The sequence below is a fragment of the Amblyomma maculatum genome, chromosome 8 (assembly GCF_055883805.1).
Source record: "Amblyomma maculatum isolate TAMU_Amacu chromosome 8, ASM5588380v1, whole genome shotgun sequence".
NCBI classification, from domain to species: domain Eukaryota; kingdom Metazoa; phylum Arthropoda; class Arachnida; order Ixodida; family Ixodidae; genus Amblyomma; species Amblyomma maculatum.
In genome coordinates, this window is record NC_139351.1 from 86,174,183 (window position 1) to 86,191,781 (window position 17,599).

General features: G+C 47.6%; 1 protein-coding gene across 11 annotated transcripts in view; it reads right to left on the reverse strand.

Annotated features, from left to right (window-relative positions):
- Nucleotides 1-13,405: 13,405 nt before the first annotated feature.
- Nucleotides 13,406-17,599, reverse strand: part of LOC146181700 (uncharacterized) — a 39,133-nt gene continuing 34,939 nt past the window's right edge. For 10 of the 11 annotated variants that reach the window (XM_084576706.1, XM_084576703.1, XM_084576702.1 and 7 more), the window contains one exon: nucleotides 13,407-15,042. In XM_084576706.1, coding sequence (XP_084432832.1) covers nucleotides 13,739-15,042 — 1,304 coding nt within the window. In that variant the 3' untranslated portion in view covers nucleotides 13,407-13,738. Of the gene's footprint in view, nucleotides 15,043-17,599 lie in introns of all 11 variants that reach the window. The other variant, XM_084576696.1, reaches the window with a different exon arrangement.

The following is a 17,599-nucleotide window of genomic DNA, read 5'->3' on the forward strand; positions in this document are numbered from 1 at the left end:
GAGAGACTATCACTGCAGCATTCACAGCTTCCACTCTATCAGTAGGTTCACGTCATGCTCAAACCTCCACAATCTTTGACAATCACATAACCTAAGCCGATCAACGGAGCCAGACGACAGGGTAGCGCTGGTAATAAATGTACCCATTAATTTGCTGCGAGTGCTCTCGGTTGATGTAATGGCGGTGATTTTTTATCGGGTTATCTTTTCGTGGAATATCTTTTCGTAGAGAGTTTGAGAGTATTGCCTTCCCTCTTTTACCTGACGACTTTTATCTCTGCGTTCCTACTGCGCTTGTGGCTGTAGGAAGAAGGAATAGAAAATGCACGGGCCTGCTACTGGCTCTGTAGCTGAGCCACCTCCGCTGCCTCGTGCAGACAGAAGAGAAAATAGAGAAGAAAAGGAAGATGGAAAGAAAGACGCGTGCCGCAACAAAACCGTCATCCACCATCAGCGGTGGCGGGTGCAATGACGGCCTACAACAGATAAAAATTCGGTGCCAGGCTAGCCCCTGCCGCAAGTGGCGGTGCGTATTGTAAAAAGCAAAAATGTGTGGTCAGATGAGAGTGCTTCTTGTGTGCCGTGCAGCAGATGCGAATCCTGCGTATGTAAGGGCATCTTTTAAAATAGTATTCAGTGGGCAGAACTTAGAATTCCGATTACACTGGACAGTATTTCGAGGATATCTGTGCATATAGTTGGTGCTGTGTGGTGTTTGGTGACTCTGATGAGAAATTTCTGCTTATGACCAAATGGTAGCCATATTGTTTCAATGAATTATATATGAAGCTACCTTAATCCTCCCTAGGCTTCTGTCACCCTGTTCTGAAACGAAACACATTAAAAGGAGACTCTTGTTTGTGTGCCGGGGTGTATAGACAATCTCTAATACAAGCACTTGCATTAAGTTTGAAGAGACCTTATGTAACTGCTGGCCCTGGTTCTATGGTGGAGCATACCTTTGCTATACGAAATGCTATACCCCCACTAACTCCTCTCCCCACCAAACACCCATTACATGGTGCCACGCCGGAGAGTGCGGCCGCGAGCAAACGTGCTGGCGGCATTCTCAAATCACCAGTAGCGCTATCGCAGCGCCTCGAGCCGTAGGGGAAACGCGATGGCTAACTCCCCCATTACAGTGTGGCAATGGAACTGTAGGGGCTTCAGGGCTAAGCGGCGGGCCCTGGAGCATACCCTGCAGGCCCAGCTGCAAACTCCCTACATTGTCGCGCTTCAGGAACCTCACACCAGACTCACTAGATACACGGCATATAATCAGCAAGTAGCACAGGACCAACGCCCTCAAACCGCCATTCTCGTTCATCGACATCTCACGGCCAACCAGCTCGAATTAGACTACCTCGAGGTCCCACACACTTTCGTGCAGGTCCTCCCAAACACTCGTACCCAGACTCCACTGCACGTTCTTAACGTCTATAGCGCTCCCAGTGACAAAAGCACGCGTGTAACCTTTACCAACGCCGCAATGAAGTTGACGTAGCTGAAGATTTTTGTAAAATGGTTGTGGGCACAAACCAGGCACAGTTACCAATTTCAGAGGTTTTTGCGCCACCTTCGCCAAATGATCAATACGACGTGCCCTTTACAAGCTGAATTAGATGCCGCTCTTGCTTCTTGTCGGCATTCATCTGCACCTGGTCCTGACGGGATTACTTAGTCAACCTTATCAAACCTGGGCAAGGGTGGTAGAACTGCACTACTTAATTATTTCAATGATATATGGGCTTCTAGTACTGTTCCTGAACACTGGAAAATCAGCCGCCTGGTTGCTCTTTTGAAGCCTGGAAAGCCTCCTCTCGAACTTACCTCATACCGGCCAGTTGCCCTAGCAAGCTGTGTTGGAAAAGTTATGGAGCGCATGGTTCTGGCAAGACTTGAGTGGTATCTAGAGAGTAATGATCTTTATCTGAATATGATGACTGGATTTCGCAGAGAACGCTCTTCCTTTAAAAGCGTCATCGACCTTGTGGCGACCGTTGAACACGAAAAGCGTCACCGTCGACTAGTAGCTGCTGCATTTTTAGATATAAAGGGAGCTTACGACAACGTCCTCCATGAAGCTATTCTTGATGGACTTGACGAAGTGGGAGTTTGTGGCCGGCTGTACTTGTGGATTGTAAGCTATCTCAGCGGCCGCTCTGTTTACGTGACTATGCCTGAAGGAGATACTACCCGCTTTCAGGTCGGTCGTGGAGTTCCACAGGGAGGAGTTCTCAGCCCAACTTTATTTAACGTTGCGCTAATTGGCCTGGTGAGTGAACTGCCAACTAACATTCGCATAAGTGCATATGCTGACGACATCTGCATCTGGGCCTCTGGTTCGACGCGCCCACAACTACGTGCGAGACTGCAACGAGCTGTGTCATCAAGATCGATGTACTTACGGCGTCAAGGTTTATTTTTAGCGGCAGAAAAGTGTGCAGTGATCGCGTTTACGGGAAAATGTGTCAGCCGCTACCCGATTACCCTTCATGGAGTCGTAATACCATACGTCTCTAGGCACAGATTCTTAGGAGTAATTATTGACCACCGACTATCTTGGTCGAAAGATATTGCTATGGTGAAGAAAAGGCTAATTAATTTTTGCCATGTACTTCGTTACATAGCTGGCATCAAATGGGGTCCAACTGAGCGCTCCTTAATACGGCTTTACGAGGCTCTGTTTGTTGGCTACATTCGGTACAGTCTCCCAGTACTCTCTAGTATGAGCATTTCCTGCTTGCGGACTTTAGAGAGCGTGCAAGCGCAGGCACTGAAAATATGCCTTCGACTGCCCAGATGCACCTCTAACAAAGGCACAATTGAAGAGGCACACGCTCGCCCAATGTCCATATACTTGTCACACGAACCACTTCTTGTATATTTACGAGCACTTACAAGACACCGTTTTCACCCACTCAGCAAGATTCTGGATGAGAGGCCGGACTGTAGTTTTACAAGTGCACTCCGCTGCCATCAGTCGCAAGTACCGACAAGATATGCCCTCCCATATCGTCCCACCCAACCACCATGGACGATGGATAAACCTTTGGTGCACCTTCGTGTTCCCGGAATACTAAAGAAATCAATGGTACCAATTAGTGGACTCAAACAACTTACTCTAGCACACATCTGGTCAGAATATCCCAATTATATTCACGTATACACCGATGGATCTGTGTCAGCACAGGCATATCCGCTGCAGCTGTGGTCATACCAGCTAAGAAAACGACTCTGCATTTCCTTTTGGGACGTACCTCTACATCAACCGCTGCCGAACTTGTAGCCATTCGGGAATCTATTCGCTATATATGTGGGGAATCACCTCAAAAATGGTGTATATTCACGGACTCGAAGACTGCATTACAAATTTTGGAAAACTTCTTACGCCACACTGCCTATCAGTCCGTGGCACTAAACATTATGGAGCTCATCACATCTGCCCAGCTGCAAGGCCACATGATAATGTTTCAATGGATCCCTGCCCACTGCGGCCTCCATGGGAATGAGCAGGCCGATGTTGAAGCGGAAAGCGCACTCATCAATGGCTTCCAAACAGCTGTGCCTTTTTCAAGAGCGGATACGACGTGTCTTCTAAAGAGTTGTATGAATATTGCTACAGCAGCTTACTGGGCTCAACCAGACGCCCGACACATCCGTCTAAGAAGGCTCGATCGAACATTTAAATTTAATGTTCCGCGTGATATGCCGCGTCATCAGGCATGCTTGATACATAGACTTCGTCTAAACGTGGCTTTCACGCGCAAGTACTTACATTTGATTGGACAGATGGACTCACCGGAATGTTCAACTTGTGGCATCCCAGAGACTGTGGACCATGTATTATTGGTGTGCCCAGAGTATGCGAACGAAAGAAATGTGCTAGCTGCTTCCTTGAAGCGTTTAGACAAGAGGCCTCTGTCGGAGGAACTGCTGCTGGGCGCTTGGCAGGACAAGGGGAAAGGCGTCCAGACAGTGCGTGCTCTTTGCCGTTATTTGAGCGCCAGCGGACTTGATTCGCGCTTGCAAAGCAAGTTGCTGTGTCTGTATATATATTTCATATGCCTTCTCCCACATCGTCACCTATCATGACCTTCTTTCTTATCTCCTTCCCCTTCCCCAGTGCAGAGTAGCAAGCCAGATTTGAATTATTCGGGCCAACTATCTGCCTTTTCAATAAATCTATCTATGTAACCATTCTAATTAGAAAGGCCTGCATGACAGCCCAAACGGGAATGCTCCTTGTACTTGGAGGCTTTAACGCACCACACGCAGAATGGGGGTACAGAAATGCTTGTGGCCGTAAGGGAGCCAAGTCTGGGAGACGGCTCAAATGCTGGACCTCACTTTACTCCTCGACACCGATCAACCCACCCGTTTTGGCAACAGCGCAACCCAAGACACTTAATTGCTCAGATCTCACATTCGCTCGTGACATCCCGAACGCCCGCTGAGAGAACCTTGGTTTGAACCTTGGTAGCGACCATTATTTTCTGAGCACCACTTTTACAGCTACACATTGTAAGGTCCCCCGCCGCACGATTACACTCGTCAACTGGGACGCGTTTCGGTATGTGCGAGCTCAACGCACCCCAACCCCTATCGATGACTTAGTTGCATGGACACACTCTTTGCTTCAGGACGCTACCAACACCACCTCCAAGGCCAGTCAGGAGGAGGACGGCCCCACGCCCGACGCCAAACTAATGCACATGTGGGCAGCTCAGCGTAGCATCCACGTCCGTTGGCTTCGCTATAAGCATAACCGTGAACTCAAGCTCCGTCTTGTCCGCCTTGAACGCGAGATCGAGGCTTATATTCAACCCATTTAGGTCAAGAGCAATCACATCAGCTCTGTGACCGCCTCATTTGGGCAGTTAGGATGCAAGAACTCGTGGTTCTTGCTCAAACATCTACTAGACCCTGCCCGAACCAAACCCGCTTCACAAAAAAATCTTACCCGCGCCATACATGCTTTTCAGGGCACAAATGACGAACGTCGCAATAATCTGCGGGACAAATATATCGATACCTCTACCGATATCCCTCTCCCCTCTGGTTGCATATGGGCACTCAGAACCCGGAAATGGACTGTGACATCACAGTAGCAGAGGTCCGCGCTGCTCTGAATCACATTAAGACCACCGCGGCCGCAGGTGTCGACCGCATTACCAATAAAATGCTCCGTAACCTCGATGATCACTCAATCGAGGCAGTTACGGACCTTTTCAATCGCCACTAGTATGACGGTAATCTGTGCACACACATGCAAACATGCGAAAGTCATTTTCATACCCAAACCAGGCAAGAAGCTGGAGCTGGGCAATCTCTGGCCTATATCACTCACATCCTGTTTGGGCAAAGTTATAGAACATGTCATCCTTAATCGCATTCACGCACACACTGATAAACACAGCCTCTTTCCTCCCACTAGACTGGCTTCCGCGCTGGCCTTTCCACCCAAGACGTAATGTGGCAACTCCAACATGACCGATACACGATCCAGGTCCCATCCGGGCTACACGCACCATCTGAGGCCTCGACGTCAGCAAAGCGTTCGACAACGTGTCGCATGCATCCATATTAACCAGCCTCTCACAAATGAATGTCGACACCCGCACTTATAATTACATTGCTAATTTTCGCCACAATCGCGCAGCTGAGCTCCATATTGGAGACCTCCGTAGCGATAAAATCACGCTAGGCACTCGTGGCACACCGCAGGGAGCAGTATTATCCCCGTTCCTCTTCAATACAACAATGCGAGGCCTTGCGACAATGCGAGCCGCCGACAGAGCGTAAAAAGCGGAGCATAGCAGCAGCAGCAAAGAATGACCGTAGGAAAGCTAAGAGAGCAGCGGAGACGCCCGAACAGAGTGAGGAATGGATTGCCAAACGGTGATGCCAGATTGCATAGTCGACGAAATAGGACCTATGGAAGAGTGCAGTCAACGGGAACCATCAGAAGAGGATGTGAAGGCGCGTCGTGTAACTTATCACTCCTTTCGAATTTCAGAATGTGCACCTGTGACCCGGACATTTGCAGCAGGTTTTGTTATAGCATATTAACTTTCTGAACAATTTGTTTGGACACATGTTAGTGTGTGCGAGGGACTGGCACCAAATTGACTTGACACCGCCCGGTCAAAAAAATTCAGTGGGTCCACTTGGGAATTTCTCGACTGAAATGAATTGGTCAAAAACCAATTGTGTTTTCGATACCCATTGGCCCTGACCGTTTGATATATTGGTGCTTCCAGTTGGAAATAATTGGTCACTCATGAAGACCAAATGGTTCACCAATTGAACTCAAATGGCATACCCACTGAGCCCAAATGGTTTGAACTCACATTGCTGAAAGAAAAAAAAAAGAACGGAAACGCAATTTCAATGTATTCTGTCGAGAAGTCAAGTGGGAGCCGACTTTTATACAAGTGGAATAAAGTTACAAATTTTTACAGAAACCATGAGAGACAAGCATACATCACAGACACGGAACTAACACAGATGCAATGTATATATCTACAGAATAGTTTGCAGACTTATATACTCCATTCGTTGAACAGTGCTGCTGGGACCAGTGACACATCTATCTTAATCAGAGTTAACTTATTTAATTATGCTTGCACTTACAGTAGACACGATAAAATCAATAAGTTCAAGTGGCATATACTTTTATACGAACTTAAAATTTTCACTGTTGTCACTTTAGAGGTATGTATATATATGTGCACATCTCAGTCAAGGATGTCACTGAGTTGACTTTCCCAATTGGGCATGTTTCTTAGGACGAATTAGAACCAATAGGAAGCCCAGCTGAAAGCCCAATTGGTTTCAATTGGGCGTCCCAATTGGGATGCCCTGTTAGTTACTTCACTCCCAATTGGTTTATTCATTCCCAATTGGTCATGCCCACCATTCATTCACTCATTCATGCCACCATTCATGCCCACCTGGACAGGCCGATCACCAGGGAAGAAGTGTTCGCTGCCATAAAGGTATGCACGCGCAACACGGCGGCGGGTGCAGACAAGATCCATAATGCACTCATAGCAACCTCAGCGACGGGGCAGTCGACCAATTGGCAACCTTCCTCAACGGGCACTGGGCCGCAGGAACGGTTCCTGAAGAGTGGAAGCATGCAGAGGTCGTAATGATCTCAAAACCGGGTAAGAAACCCCAGATCGAAAACCTCCGACCTATCTCACTCACCTCCTGTCTAGGCAAGCTCTACGAGCGTGTCGTTACTCGGAGGCTCCAAAATTACATGGAGGATGAAGACCTGTACCCCCACAGCATGTTCGGCTTCCGAGCTCACCTCTCCACCCAGGACGTCCTCATACAACTCAAAGAGGAAGTCCTCACCAATGTCCCGAGCGCTGGTGAGAACGCGGTCATGGCCTTTGATATTAAAGCGGCCTTTGACAACGTTAGCCACGCGCGCCTGTAATGGAAGGACTCGACAACCTCCACTGTGGCGAGAAGATTCACTGCTACGTGAAGGCCTTTCTCTCCAACCGAACTGCAACGGTTGGGCTCGGAGACCTTCGCAGCGATAAATTCTCGACACTCAACAAAGGCACACCTCAAGGGTCCGTCATCTCGCCACTACTTTTCAACGTGGCTATGATCGGACTCGCTAGACAACTTGAGAAGATCGAAGGCATACAGCACGCCATGTACGCTGACGACTTCACGGTTTGAGCTACCTCCGGGTCGCTCGGCCAGAAAGAAGAACGACTGCAAGCAGCGGCTACCTGCGTAGAAGAATATGTCGTGCACGAGGTCTCGCCTGCTCCACAGAAAAATCCGAACTCTTGCGAGTTCACAAAGGGAAACACAAAGAAGGGACCCTCAATGTTTCCCTCGAAGGACAGCTACTTCCCGAACGAGACAAGATACGAGTCTTAGGAATGTGGCTTCAGAGCAATCAGCGATGCGGCCATACGCTCGGCCTTCTCAAGCAATCGACCACTCAGGTCGCCAGGATGATCACGCGTGTGTCGCAGAAGCGGAGCGGTATGCGAGAGGGGGATACCCTGCGCCTGGTTAAGAGCCTGGTACTCAGTTGCGTAGGCTACGCCCTCCCGTATTTCAACCTCAACAAAGGAGAAGTGGAAAGAGCAGATATCATCACGCAAAGCTTACAAGACAGCCCTGCACCTACCAATGAACACCTCTAACGCAAAACTACTAGCTCTTAGCGTTCACAACACCTTCGAAGAGATCAAAGAAGCCCAACTTGTCCCGCAGATAGCCAGGCTCCAGCAGACTCCTACGGGCGCTCGCTTCTTAGGCGACTGGGGCTAGGTGCAACTGCGGAAATCGAGAATCGTACTGCGAGCATACAGGACGCAATTCGCCAGACGCTAAAGGTTCGCTCCCTTTCCCGGAACATGGACCCCAACTTGCATATGGCCCGTAGAGCAGCCCGGGCGAAGTATGTGCAACTAAATTTAGCTACAAGATCCACAACGGTATACACGGACGCGGCTCCGTATACTGGAAGCTCACATAATAGCGCAGTGGCGGTAGCTATTGATTCCAACCTAAAGGAACTAGCTAGTGCCTCAGTCAGGGAATGCACGGTAACCGAAGGGCAGGAGCTGGCCGTTGCTCTTGCGGTGGTAGCCGGGTATCGAAGCAACACGTCCCCTACCATTCTTACAGATTCGAGAGAAGCGTGCCGTAACTACATGAACGGCCGCATAGGTCGCGCCGCGCTCAGGCTCCTCCAGAGCACGACCCCATCAAAAGTCAAACACAACATCTACTGGGTGCCAGGACACACCGACATAGCGGGAAACGAACGCGCCGATCAGGTAGCTCGAGGGTACACGAGCCGAGCTTTCTCCCAATCGGACGTTCTACACGAGCGAGTAGGCCCTACGTACTCAGACCTTCTGAACTACTATAAGGGGGTACGGATCCGCTATCCGCCGCCTCATCGGGGTCTAAAACAACAAGAGGCAGTGCACTGGCGAAGACTGCAGACAGGAACATTCCCTAACCTGCATATCCTAAGCAAAATTTACCCTTCCCCAGTGCAGAGTAGCAGGCCAGATTTGAATTATTCGGGCCAACCTCTCTGCCTTTTCCTTTCAATAAATCCATCTATACCCGTCACAATATCGGGGCACCTGCCCATGGTGTGGTAGCAAACCTTCGTTATACCACATCACGTGGCAATGTAGAAATAACGATAGCTTTCGTAAAGACCCGAGTGCGGAACAGTGGGAGAGCCGGCTCTCCAGCTGCGATCTGGATTGCCAACTAGGTATAATCCAGCACGCCTAAGGCTCCTCCTTAAAGGACCACTGTCCAGGGAAGGCCCTTTTAAGCAAAGGAGCCCAGTGTTTCGATCAGGTACCGGAGATAGCCTGTGCAAAATGCTACAGTGACACGCGCGCCGCAAAGCATCGAAAATACAATTCAAAGCTCTCTCATGCTCTCCTTTGGGAAGCCAGCTTCCCCGTTTCCTGCGCTGGCCCGACGGGTCCCAGTAATGACGTACGTACCGCGAACGACGTCCATTGGTCCGTCTCGCTGACTGACGGGAGAAGGATGGGTGTCTACCGCTCGCTGCGCGCTTTTCCCTCGCCGCGGCCAGACTGAATCCAGCGGCGCGCGCTCTCTCGGCCGTTTTTTTTTTTTTTTTTTTTCGCGCTCGCGGAGTGCCACGCCCCACCTCCCGCCAAACACGGAGGAGGAAGGGGAATGTGTCTTGCGGAGGCTAGACGAACTCGGGCAGGAGAGTGAAAAACCTTTGCGAGGGAACGGAAGGAGAGAAGCATGACAGAATCGGGTGATTGCGGTGGCTGTAACTGCGTTATTAGTTACTCTTTTCAAAAACATTTTGCGGCCTTGCGTTCTAGGGGCGAAGTCTCACAGTCACCGGGGAAGAAAATATTTTCGACCGGAGGGTGGACAGTGGGCGTTTAAGCACGCCCAGCGAGCAGAGAAGCTCAGCGGAGCCCTGGAATAGGGGCACCGACCCTGTGAGAAGACAGAACTCTTCTGCTACTAGCACAAGACCCTCCTAGAGAAACTAACGTATTTCCTATCCTATCCTATCCCAACTGGGAGTCACGAAAGCAACTGGGAGTCCCAATTGGGAGTGAAAAAACCAACTGGGTATCCTAGTTGGGATTGAAGAAACCCACTGGGCTACCCAATTGGGAGTGAAGAAACCAGTTGGGTTGGACAGTATCCATTGGACAAACCATCTGGGATGGCAGAACCAATTCAATCTGACTGGTCATCCCATTGGACCCATTGATTTTTTTTTTTTTTTTTTACTGGGCGGTGAGTAACCCAATGTCAGTGGCGTCGTGAGGGTGTGCGGTCCGCATCGAGTGCAGCAATCAAGGGGGTGCAGCTGGGCAGTGAGAGGGAGGAAGTGGGGGTGGGGGGGGGGGGGGTGAATTATTGTGTAAAGACGCGAAAGGGCGAGTGCCGCTGAGACACTGACTGGCAAGTGTGATCTTCTCGAAGAACAAATTATTCTGTTGTAAGGAGTGCTTGATAACGCATGCCTTATTTTATGCCAGAGACTCCACGCCATATTAACGTTGGATCGGGCCTGTGTACGTGCGTGTACCCTGGAAACACCAGCATTAACTCGATACCCATCGGAAACCCCTGCGCGGAAGCGACACCCGTCGGCGGCTGCGCCGCCGCATCGCCTCTTTTTGTGTGGATCATGTTTTAATATTTTTCTTATATACTGTACATTAGTTTATAAGAAAAGAAAGGCGCAGTATCTGCCAGTCTTGAGAAGGAAGATGGGAGTGGAAGCGGAAAGAAGTCTTGACGTAGAGGAAGGCTACGGAGGAATTTGGCCACCTCTGTGCCTTCACCGTGCGCGGACATCGCACAACCCCGGCCTGCCTCTTTGGCGGGGGGCTGGGCTGTCCCTGGCCCTACGGGGCCGTACCTGTCGTAAGCCGTTGCACCTGCCGCCGTTTTGGCGGCGGATAACGGCTGTTGCGACGCGAGTTTATTTCTTCTCTCCTTACGAGGTGGGGTTGGTGGTGACAAACATTTATTTAGTACTCTTTGTACAAGGAGGTATTTGGACCGAGGCTCAGGTCCTCACAAATATAGGTGGAGCTTCTATTCCGGGGCCCCATTGGCGTCTAACCCCTGCCCTAAGGAATGGCGCTCATCAACGCGAAAAGCAGAAAGCTTCAGTGGCGTGGCGTGCACTCCAGGCTTAATTCGATAAGCATTGAAGTGCTGGCTAGTCAATACAGCGCTGCGTCCTTCTGATCTTCGTCCTCGTCCTTCGCGCTGTTATTCCAAAATTAACTCGATAGCGCTTAACGCTTTTTAAAACAAATTCTGAACGAATGTGTTCTGTTCAAAAAGAGCAAAAATAAACGCGCTTCTCTCGCTTTCATATTCGAACCACGGAATAGCTCCTTCAACCTGTTTTCACCTTACATTCTCCACTAATCCCAGCATTGGATGGTTCTTAACATTTTCTTGAGTGCACAGCGAAGTTAACTTGCCTCTATAATGTTCCAAAGCACATTCGCATTTAATTTTCGCCTGCCTGCTGCTGCCGACTAGAAGCGGCTGGCTAACACAAGCCCTTTGATTTGCGATTTTCGAAGCACTGGAGCAAAAATATTCTCCAGAAACAATTCTGAAGTATTTTTTTATGCTAGAGGTGATTTCAACATCATATTTGGGCACAAATTCTGCCCGCTATCAAAGAAATAATCGGCTTCAGTAGCAGGCAACGCCCAGGAAAGGAAATTTTACCTACCTTGCAGGCCTTTATCTAAAAAAAAGTTTGTAATAGTGGCAATAATTCCACACTATGTTGTCAGCATATTATCTATCGAAATGCAAAAACTGATATTTATGTAACGTTTCAATCCTTACTGTAGCACTAATATCAAGAAAACAGCAAAGAATGAAAATTTCTGAACAAAATTAGAAAAAAACTATTCTGTTCACCTATTCTCTACTCAAGCTTTGAAAATCATTTAGAGCATATTGCATAATCTTGTATTATTGCAGCCACTTCAATAAGGCCCTTTGTGCAAGTATTGGCAATTGTTGCGGATCCAACTTCTTCCTCAGCAAGTGTTCAGGTTCGCTAAGATTTCAGGTTCTTAAAAAAAGCACAGCAGTATGGAAAAGATGTCAGCAGAATTGAGGACGTTAATTTCGAGATGATTTGATTACAAGAGTGGCCGTGAGCATGGGGATTTATTTTAAGAGGGGACATAGTGAGGGCTTGTTTTCGTGTCCTCGGACCAATAGAGTTCGAAACGTTAGTACCTCTAGGATAGCTGTTCAACGCCATGTACAATGGATTTTCGCTATTCCATCCACACTTAATCTGCACCGCAACCAGACACCGATAATTCGGTGGTGAAGGATGCAAAATCAAAGTGCTATCGGGGAGCTTTGAGCACCTGCTTCACCCATGCAAGCGACAGCAGCTGCTGGATGAGAAGCTGCGCTATGCCAGATGCAATCGATGGAAAGCACGAGTGTGGCACTGCAGTGGCAAAGCGAGGCATTGAACGCCCTAAAAAACAAACAAAAGCAAAGCTATCAGTAACCGAATGTCTGCGCCTATCTCATGACAGCAGCCTGAACTGGGTCTTTTGCCACATTCGACCTGCCATTAACACTTCATACCAGTACGCATAGCCAGGACTGCATGGAAGAAACTGTACAGGAATGAACACAATGTGCGTTGCCGAATCATTTGAATAAACGAATGCTGCCCAAAACGTTTTAATGAGGCAGTTCTGTGTGATCTTCACAATTTTTGCATTTCACTAGATTATTCAGAACACGTGCCTGCTTACTTAATTTATCGACAGTCTTTTTGTGTAATCCGCATTTTAGTGAAGGTGAAATGCAAAAAACGCCTATGATAAAACCGATATATATTCCAGATCATTCACTAGTGTCTCTCATAGCTAATTTGCAACATCCAAACATAAATGACTACATACAATGTTATGCTAAAATTGAAAAATCGTATGCGATCACCAATGTCGTAGGATCTTAAGACCTGCACAGCGCACTGGGCCTTATAGAAGTCATAATTACTACTGCAATAAAATTAGGCAATGTTTTAAATGATTTTGAAACTTGAAGTACAGAATAGGTGGACAAAGTTTAAGAATCAAAGCCCATTTCTTTTAATTGACTTCCGAAATTTTCATTGTTTGCTGTTTCGTTAAATTATCATCATTGTATCTCTGTATTGAAATGTTAAATATATGCTTCAGATTTATAGATAGGCACGCTGAGAACATAGTAACTATTGCCACTCTGTCACAAACTTTTTTTGAGATAAAGGCTTGCAAAGTAGGCAAACTTTCATTTCCTGGGCAGATTCTGAGAAACTTTATAAAAACATTTGCACTGCCGTGGAAAGCGAAAATTAACTGATTACAAATAAAAGCATGCATTTATTCAGACCGTTTTCAGCTACTCGCCTTTATTATATTTTTGTGTAATTCATAACCACAGTTTGTCAATACAGCAGAGATGTAGTCTACACACACACAGGTTATACATCTGTCACAGGTCCCAGTAATATAGATTGTATAGATCGCAAGTGTCTTGCCAGTGACTTATGAACAAAACTTTCACCAGTGTTCAGCCATCCTTCGTAATGCTCACAGAAGTGCGTGTGAAGTTGTGCATCTGGCTGAAATTTTGTGAAAATTTCCCTCGGGAGGTGCACTGTTACAGCACGTCACTTGTGGGTATAAAGGTGTCTGGTTAGGTTGTGCTTACTAGCCAAGATCTTTCCACAGCGGTCACATTTGTGTTGAAGCACCCCTGAGTGGGAGCGAAGGTGCGTTGCCAGGAAAATTTCTTCAGCAAAGCTTATTCCACAGACATCACACCTGTGTGGGCGTTCATCCGCTTGGGTGCCAAGATGTGCCATCAGGGCAGACATGCTTGAAAAGCTCTTCCCACAGCAGTTGCATTGGTGAGCACTGTCACTGTTGAAGGTGCGAAGGTGTTTGATCAACATGGACTTGGTAGCAAACGTTTTCCCACAGTGGTCACATTTGTATGCGCACTTTTCTGGGTGGGTGCGAATGTGTGTTGCCAGGCTGATTTCCCAAGCAAAGGTTTTTCCACAGAGATCACACTTGAGTGCACATTCACCTGCTTGGGTGCGAAGGTGTAGCGTCAGGGCAAGCTTGCTTGGAAAGATTTTGCCGCAACAGTCGCATTGGCATGAATTGTCGCCTTTGTGGGTGCGAAGATGTATCTTAAGGTAGGCTTTCTGAAGAAACTTTTTACCACACAAGTCACACTTATGTGGCTGTACACCCGTACAGGTGCATAGGTGCAACATCAGGGCATCCTTTCTTGAAAAACACTTTCTGCAGTTGTCACACTGGTATTGACTGTCACCAGTATGGGTGTGGAGGTGTACTATCAGACTGTGCTTGTCAGTATAGCTTTTGCCACAGAGGTCACATTTGTGTTCAGGCTTAAGCGTGTGAGTGTGAAGATGTCGGTCCAAGGAAGATTTTCGTGGAAAGGTCTTCCCGCAGAGGTCACACTTGTTGGGATGCTCACCCGAATATGAGCCATGGTGTAGCTCAATGCCTTCCTGTTTTGAATAGCTATTTTCAGGGCGATTAGATTTGTATGGATGTTCACCAATGTGGGTGCGAAGGTGCAGCAGCAGGATGCCCTTCTGTGGAAAACTTTTCCCGCAGTAGTTGCATGTCTGTTGACAGCAGTGGGTGTGGGAGCGAACGTGTAAAGACAAGGACCTCTTCTGTGCAAAGCTCTTGCCACAGTGACTGCACTGGTGGGCAGGATCACTGGCAGAGGTGAGGAGCGGCTCTGTGTGGCTTGCTTTTGTGAGGCTTACACTGCAGTGGGTGGACTGGTACAGCTCCTTAATGGCATTTTCACCTTGGAGGTTTCCACTGGTGGCACAAAGAATTGGCTCAGGGCACAGCATATGAGCGCTGCCATCCTGCATGTTTTCCTCAGGTGGCACACCATGCTCAAGGTCAGCAGTGACCAGGCCTGCATCACAAAAGGCAGAGAATTTTCAGGGATATGCGGTCCACTTGTGACAGCTCATTTGGTTAAGTGACAAACAATCTAGAAGCAATCTTGCACAATTTTCAAGCTAATTCTTGTCAGATCAGTAGCTCCATTGCAAAAAGAACAAGCCCTCAGCCTTTAAACAAAATTTACAGTTCACAAATTTTCATGAGCTCGGATTAAGTTTTAGTACTTGGAGAATTGTTGAAACTGCTACTGCCCATGGCTGCACTTTGCCTGTAGCAGTGCATTTTTGCCTGTAGCAGTGCTGCCCATGGCAGCACTGCTACAGGCAAAAATGGTTGTATCTGTGGTAGATATCACTGGCATACCTGCCACCCCGTCGAGATCAAAAATCACATTTTATTCAGAACACGGAAAAGGGAGGAGGGTGTAAGCAGCGTTAACTTTTCATGTAGTGCCTGAAGAGTCCTTCCGCAAGGATTTCGCGGAGATAAGATTTTGCAAGCTTCAAGAATTAATCACAGTAGTTTTGTTCAAAAGCATGGCTCAGACTGCTTGCGGCCCTTCACCAGCAGCAAACGTTTGAGCGTTGTGTTGCACATCGACTCATGGAATTCATTTCTTGTTTTCCCCACTGTGCTGAGGATTCTATGCGGTATTACGCGAAAATATATATATATATTTATATATATATAATATAGTGCCACCTTCTCAACTCGGTGAAACAGGAGTTTTCTATCAGTTTTGAATTTCCCCAACTTTGGCCCACTGTGCACATCACACCTTTCCTCGTTCAGAATGTGCGGAAGATTGTAAGCCTGCAGCACAGCAAACTCAGCTTCCACAGCACCCAAAGCATCTTCCGCAGATTAACAGCATTCTTGAGGCAGCAGCTGAGGGAAACTCTGAACAAAAATATAACAAAGACTTGAGAGAGATGCTTTAGAAAGAAGTTTTAAGTTGGCAATTTTAGTGTGCTTCACAGTTGGGTTCTCAAAGGGAAATTTGTGCCTGATGTAGTCGCATGCAGTGCTGTAGTAACTGCGCGCAAAAGTGAAGACTTCTGTCGAATCATTCAAATGAACTTTCTCTACCAACACTGAGTGCAACGTTTGATTAACCGGTCATCGTCTCTTTTCTGACGGTTAATATCTTGATGTAGAACTTCAAGCGGCGAAGCAGCAGCCTTTACAGTTACAGCAGCTGGAAGCGCAAACCTAGCCGAAAGCTCCATAAGGAGATGCAGTAAAACAAACCGAAAATATTCGAAAGCCAACTTTGCGTTACATGTAAAAAAATAAAGCAGTCTTTCTTCACGAGATAAAGCAGCTTCTCTTGCAGTTTCAGATAAAGCTTCGGATTTTTTTGCAGGCAGTACATCTTTCTTCTCAGTTGTTGCTTTATGCTTGTGACTGGTGCCATCGAGATTTTCCCCTCCTGATGATGTGGGCCTTTGAGAAATATGATAGGGATCTAAAAAGGATGGGCATCGCTTCTTTACTTTTTACCTCATTCAAGAAAAAATTGATTGGATGTTTCCGCTGGTCAAGCATTCTAGTCAGGCACTAGCCTAAAGACTACCAACTGGTTAGAGCATGCTTCTAAATTTTCCGCACCTCCACGTTGTGCACGCCCTCAAATTTGAAAAATTTGACTTCACTTTTAGCACTTTTTTCCAAGTAATAAAATACATCAACAAGGACACTGTCGAACTTGGCTGATAAGCATGCGGCTCATTTCTCGACAGCCAGATTAATCAGATGGCACGGGCAACCAACAACGGCTAAGTTTTCTTGCGCTTCCTTTAAGACTGGCGTGACGCCGTCAAGTTCTTGAAGGTTCAGTAACCTACTTTCGATCTGCGAGTTCTGTGCGGCAGCGTCATTGCTACTGTCCTCAGCAACAGCGAAAGCACAGTGTTTCAGGATGTTTAACATCGTGCTTAGCAAGTCTGAGGAAATTTCCCCACAACTGCGGTCATCTTGGTGCGTCCGCATCTATACTGCGTTGCTTGCTCATGCCGCGGAAACATTTTTCGTAGAAGAGGTCAAACGTGGTCACCGACACTTAGTGGCAGGTCATGTTTGATTAGGAACCCTGTAAAAATGCACTCCGCACGTATCACACTTTTTTCGGTCCTTCTGCAGAAAGTTTGTAATGTTCCCCGGCTGCTCAGTGGCCCGAACATTGCTCACTTGCTTCACTGCGGAAACGTGCTGTTCAAGTGGCCTTTGCCGCCATTACACACTGGCATCCTATACACACACTGCGGAAAATGCAAAATGTTTGCCTTTTCTCGAAGTCACAAAGCAAAGAAATTAAGAAGCCTATGATCTCAAAAACTTCTGCAAATATTTCTTTTTGGGCTTTGAAAGCGCCACGATGGCGCGAAGAACACAGGAAAGTCAGTCGTCACACAGTGGACCGCAGACTAGCTAAGCCTACACACACAATTGCAACGATAGCAAGCGATGGCAACGATGCACCAAAGGAAAGGCCTGCCAAACCAGCACCTGGCTTTTGCTTTGATTTTGCTTCAGCTTGCTGCTGGCCAATGATGTTGTGCGCCAAT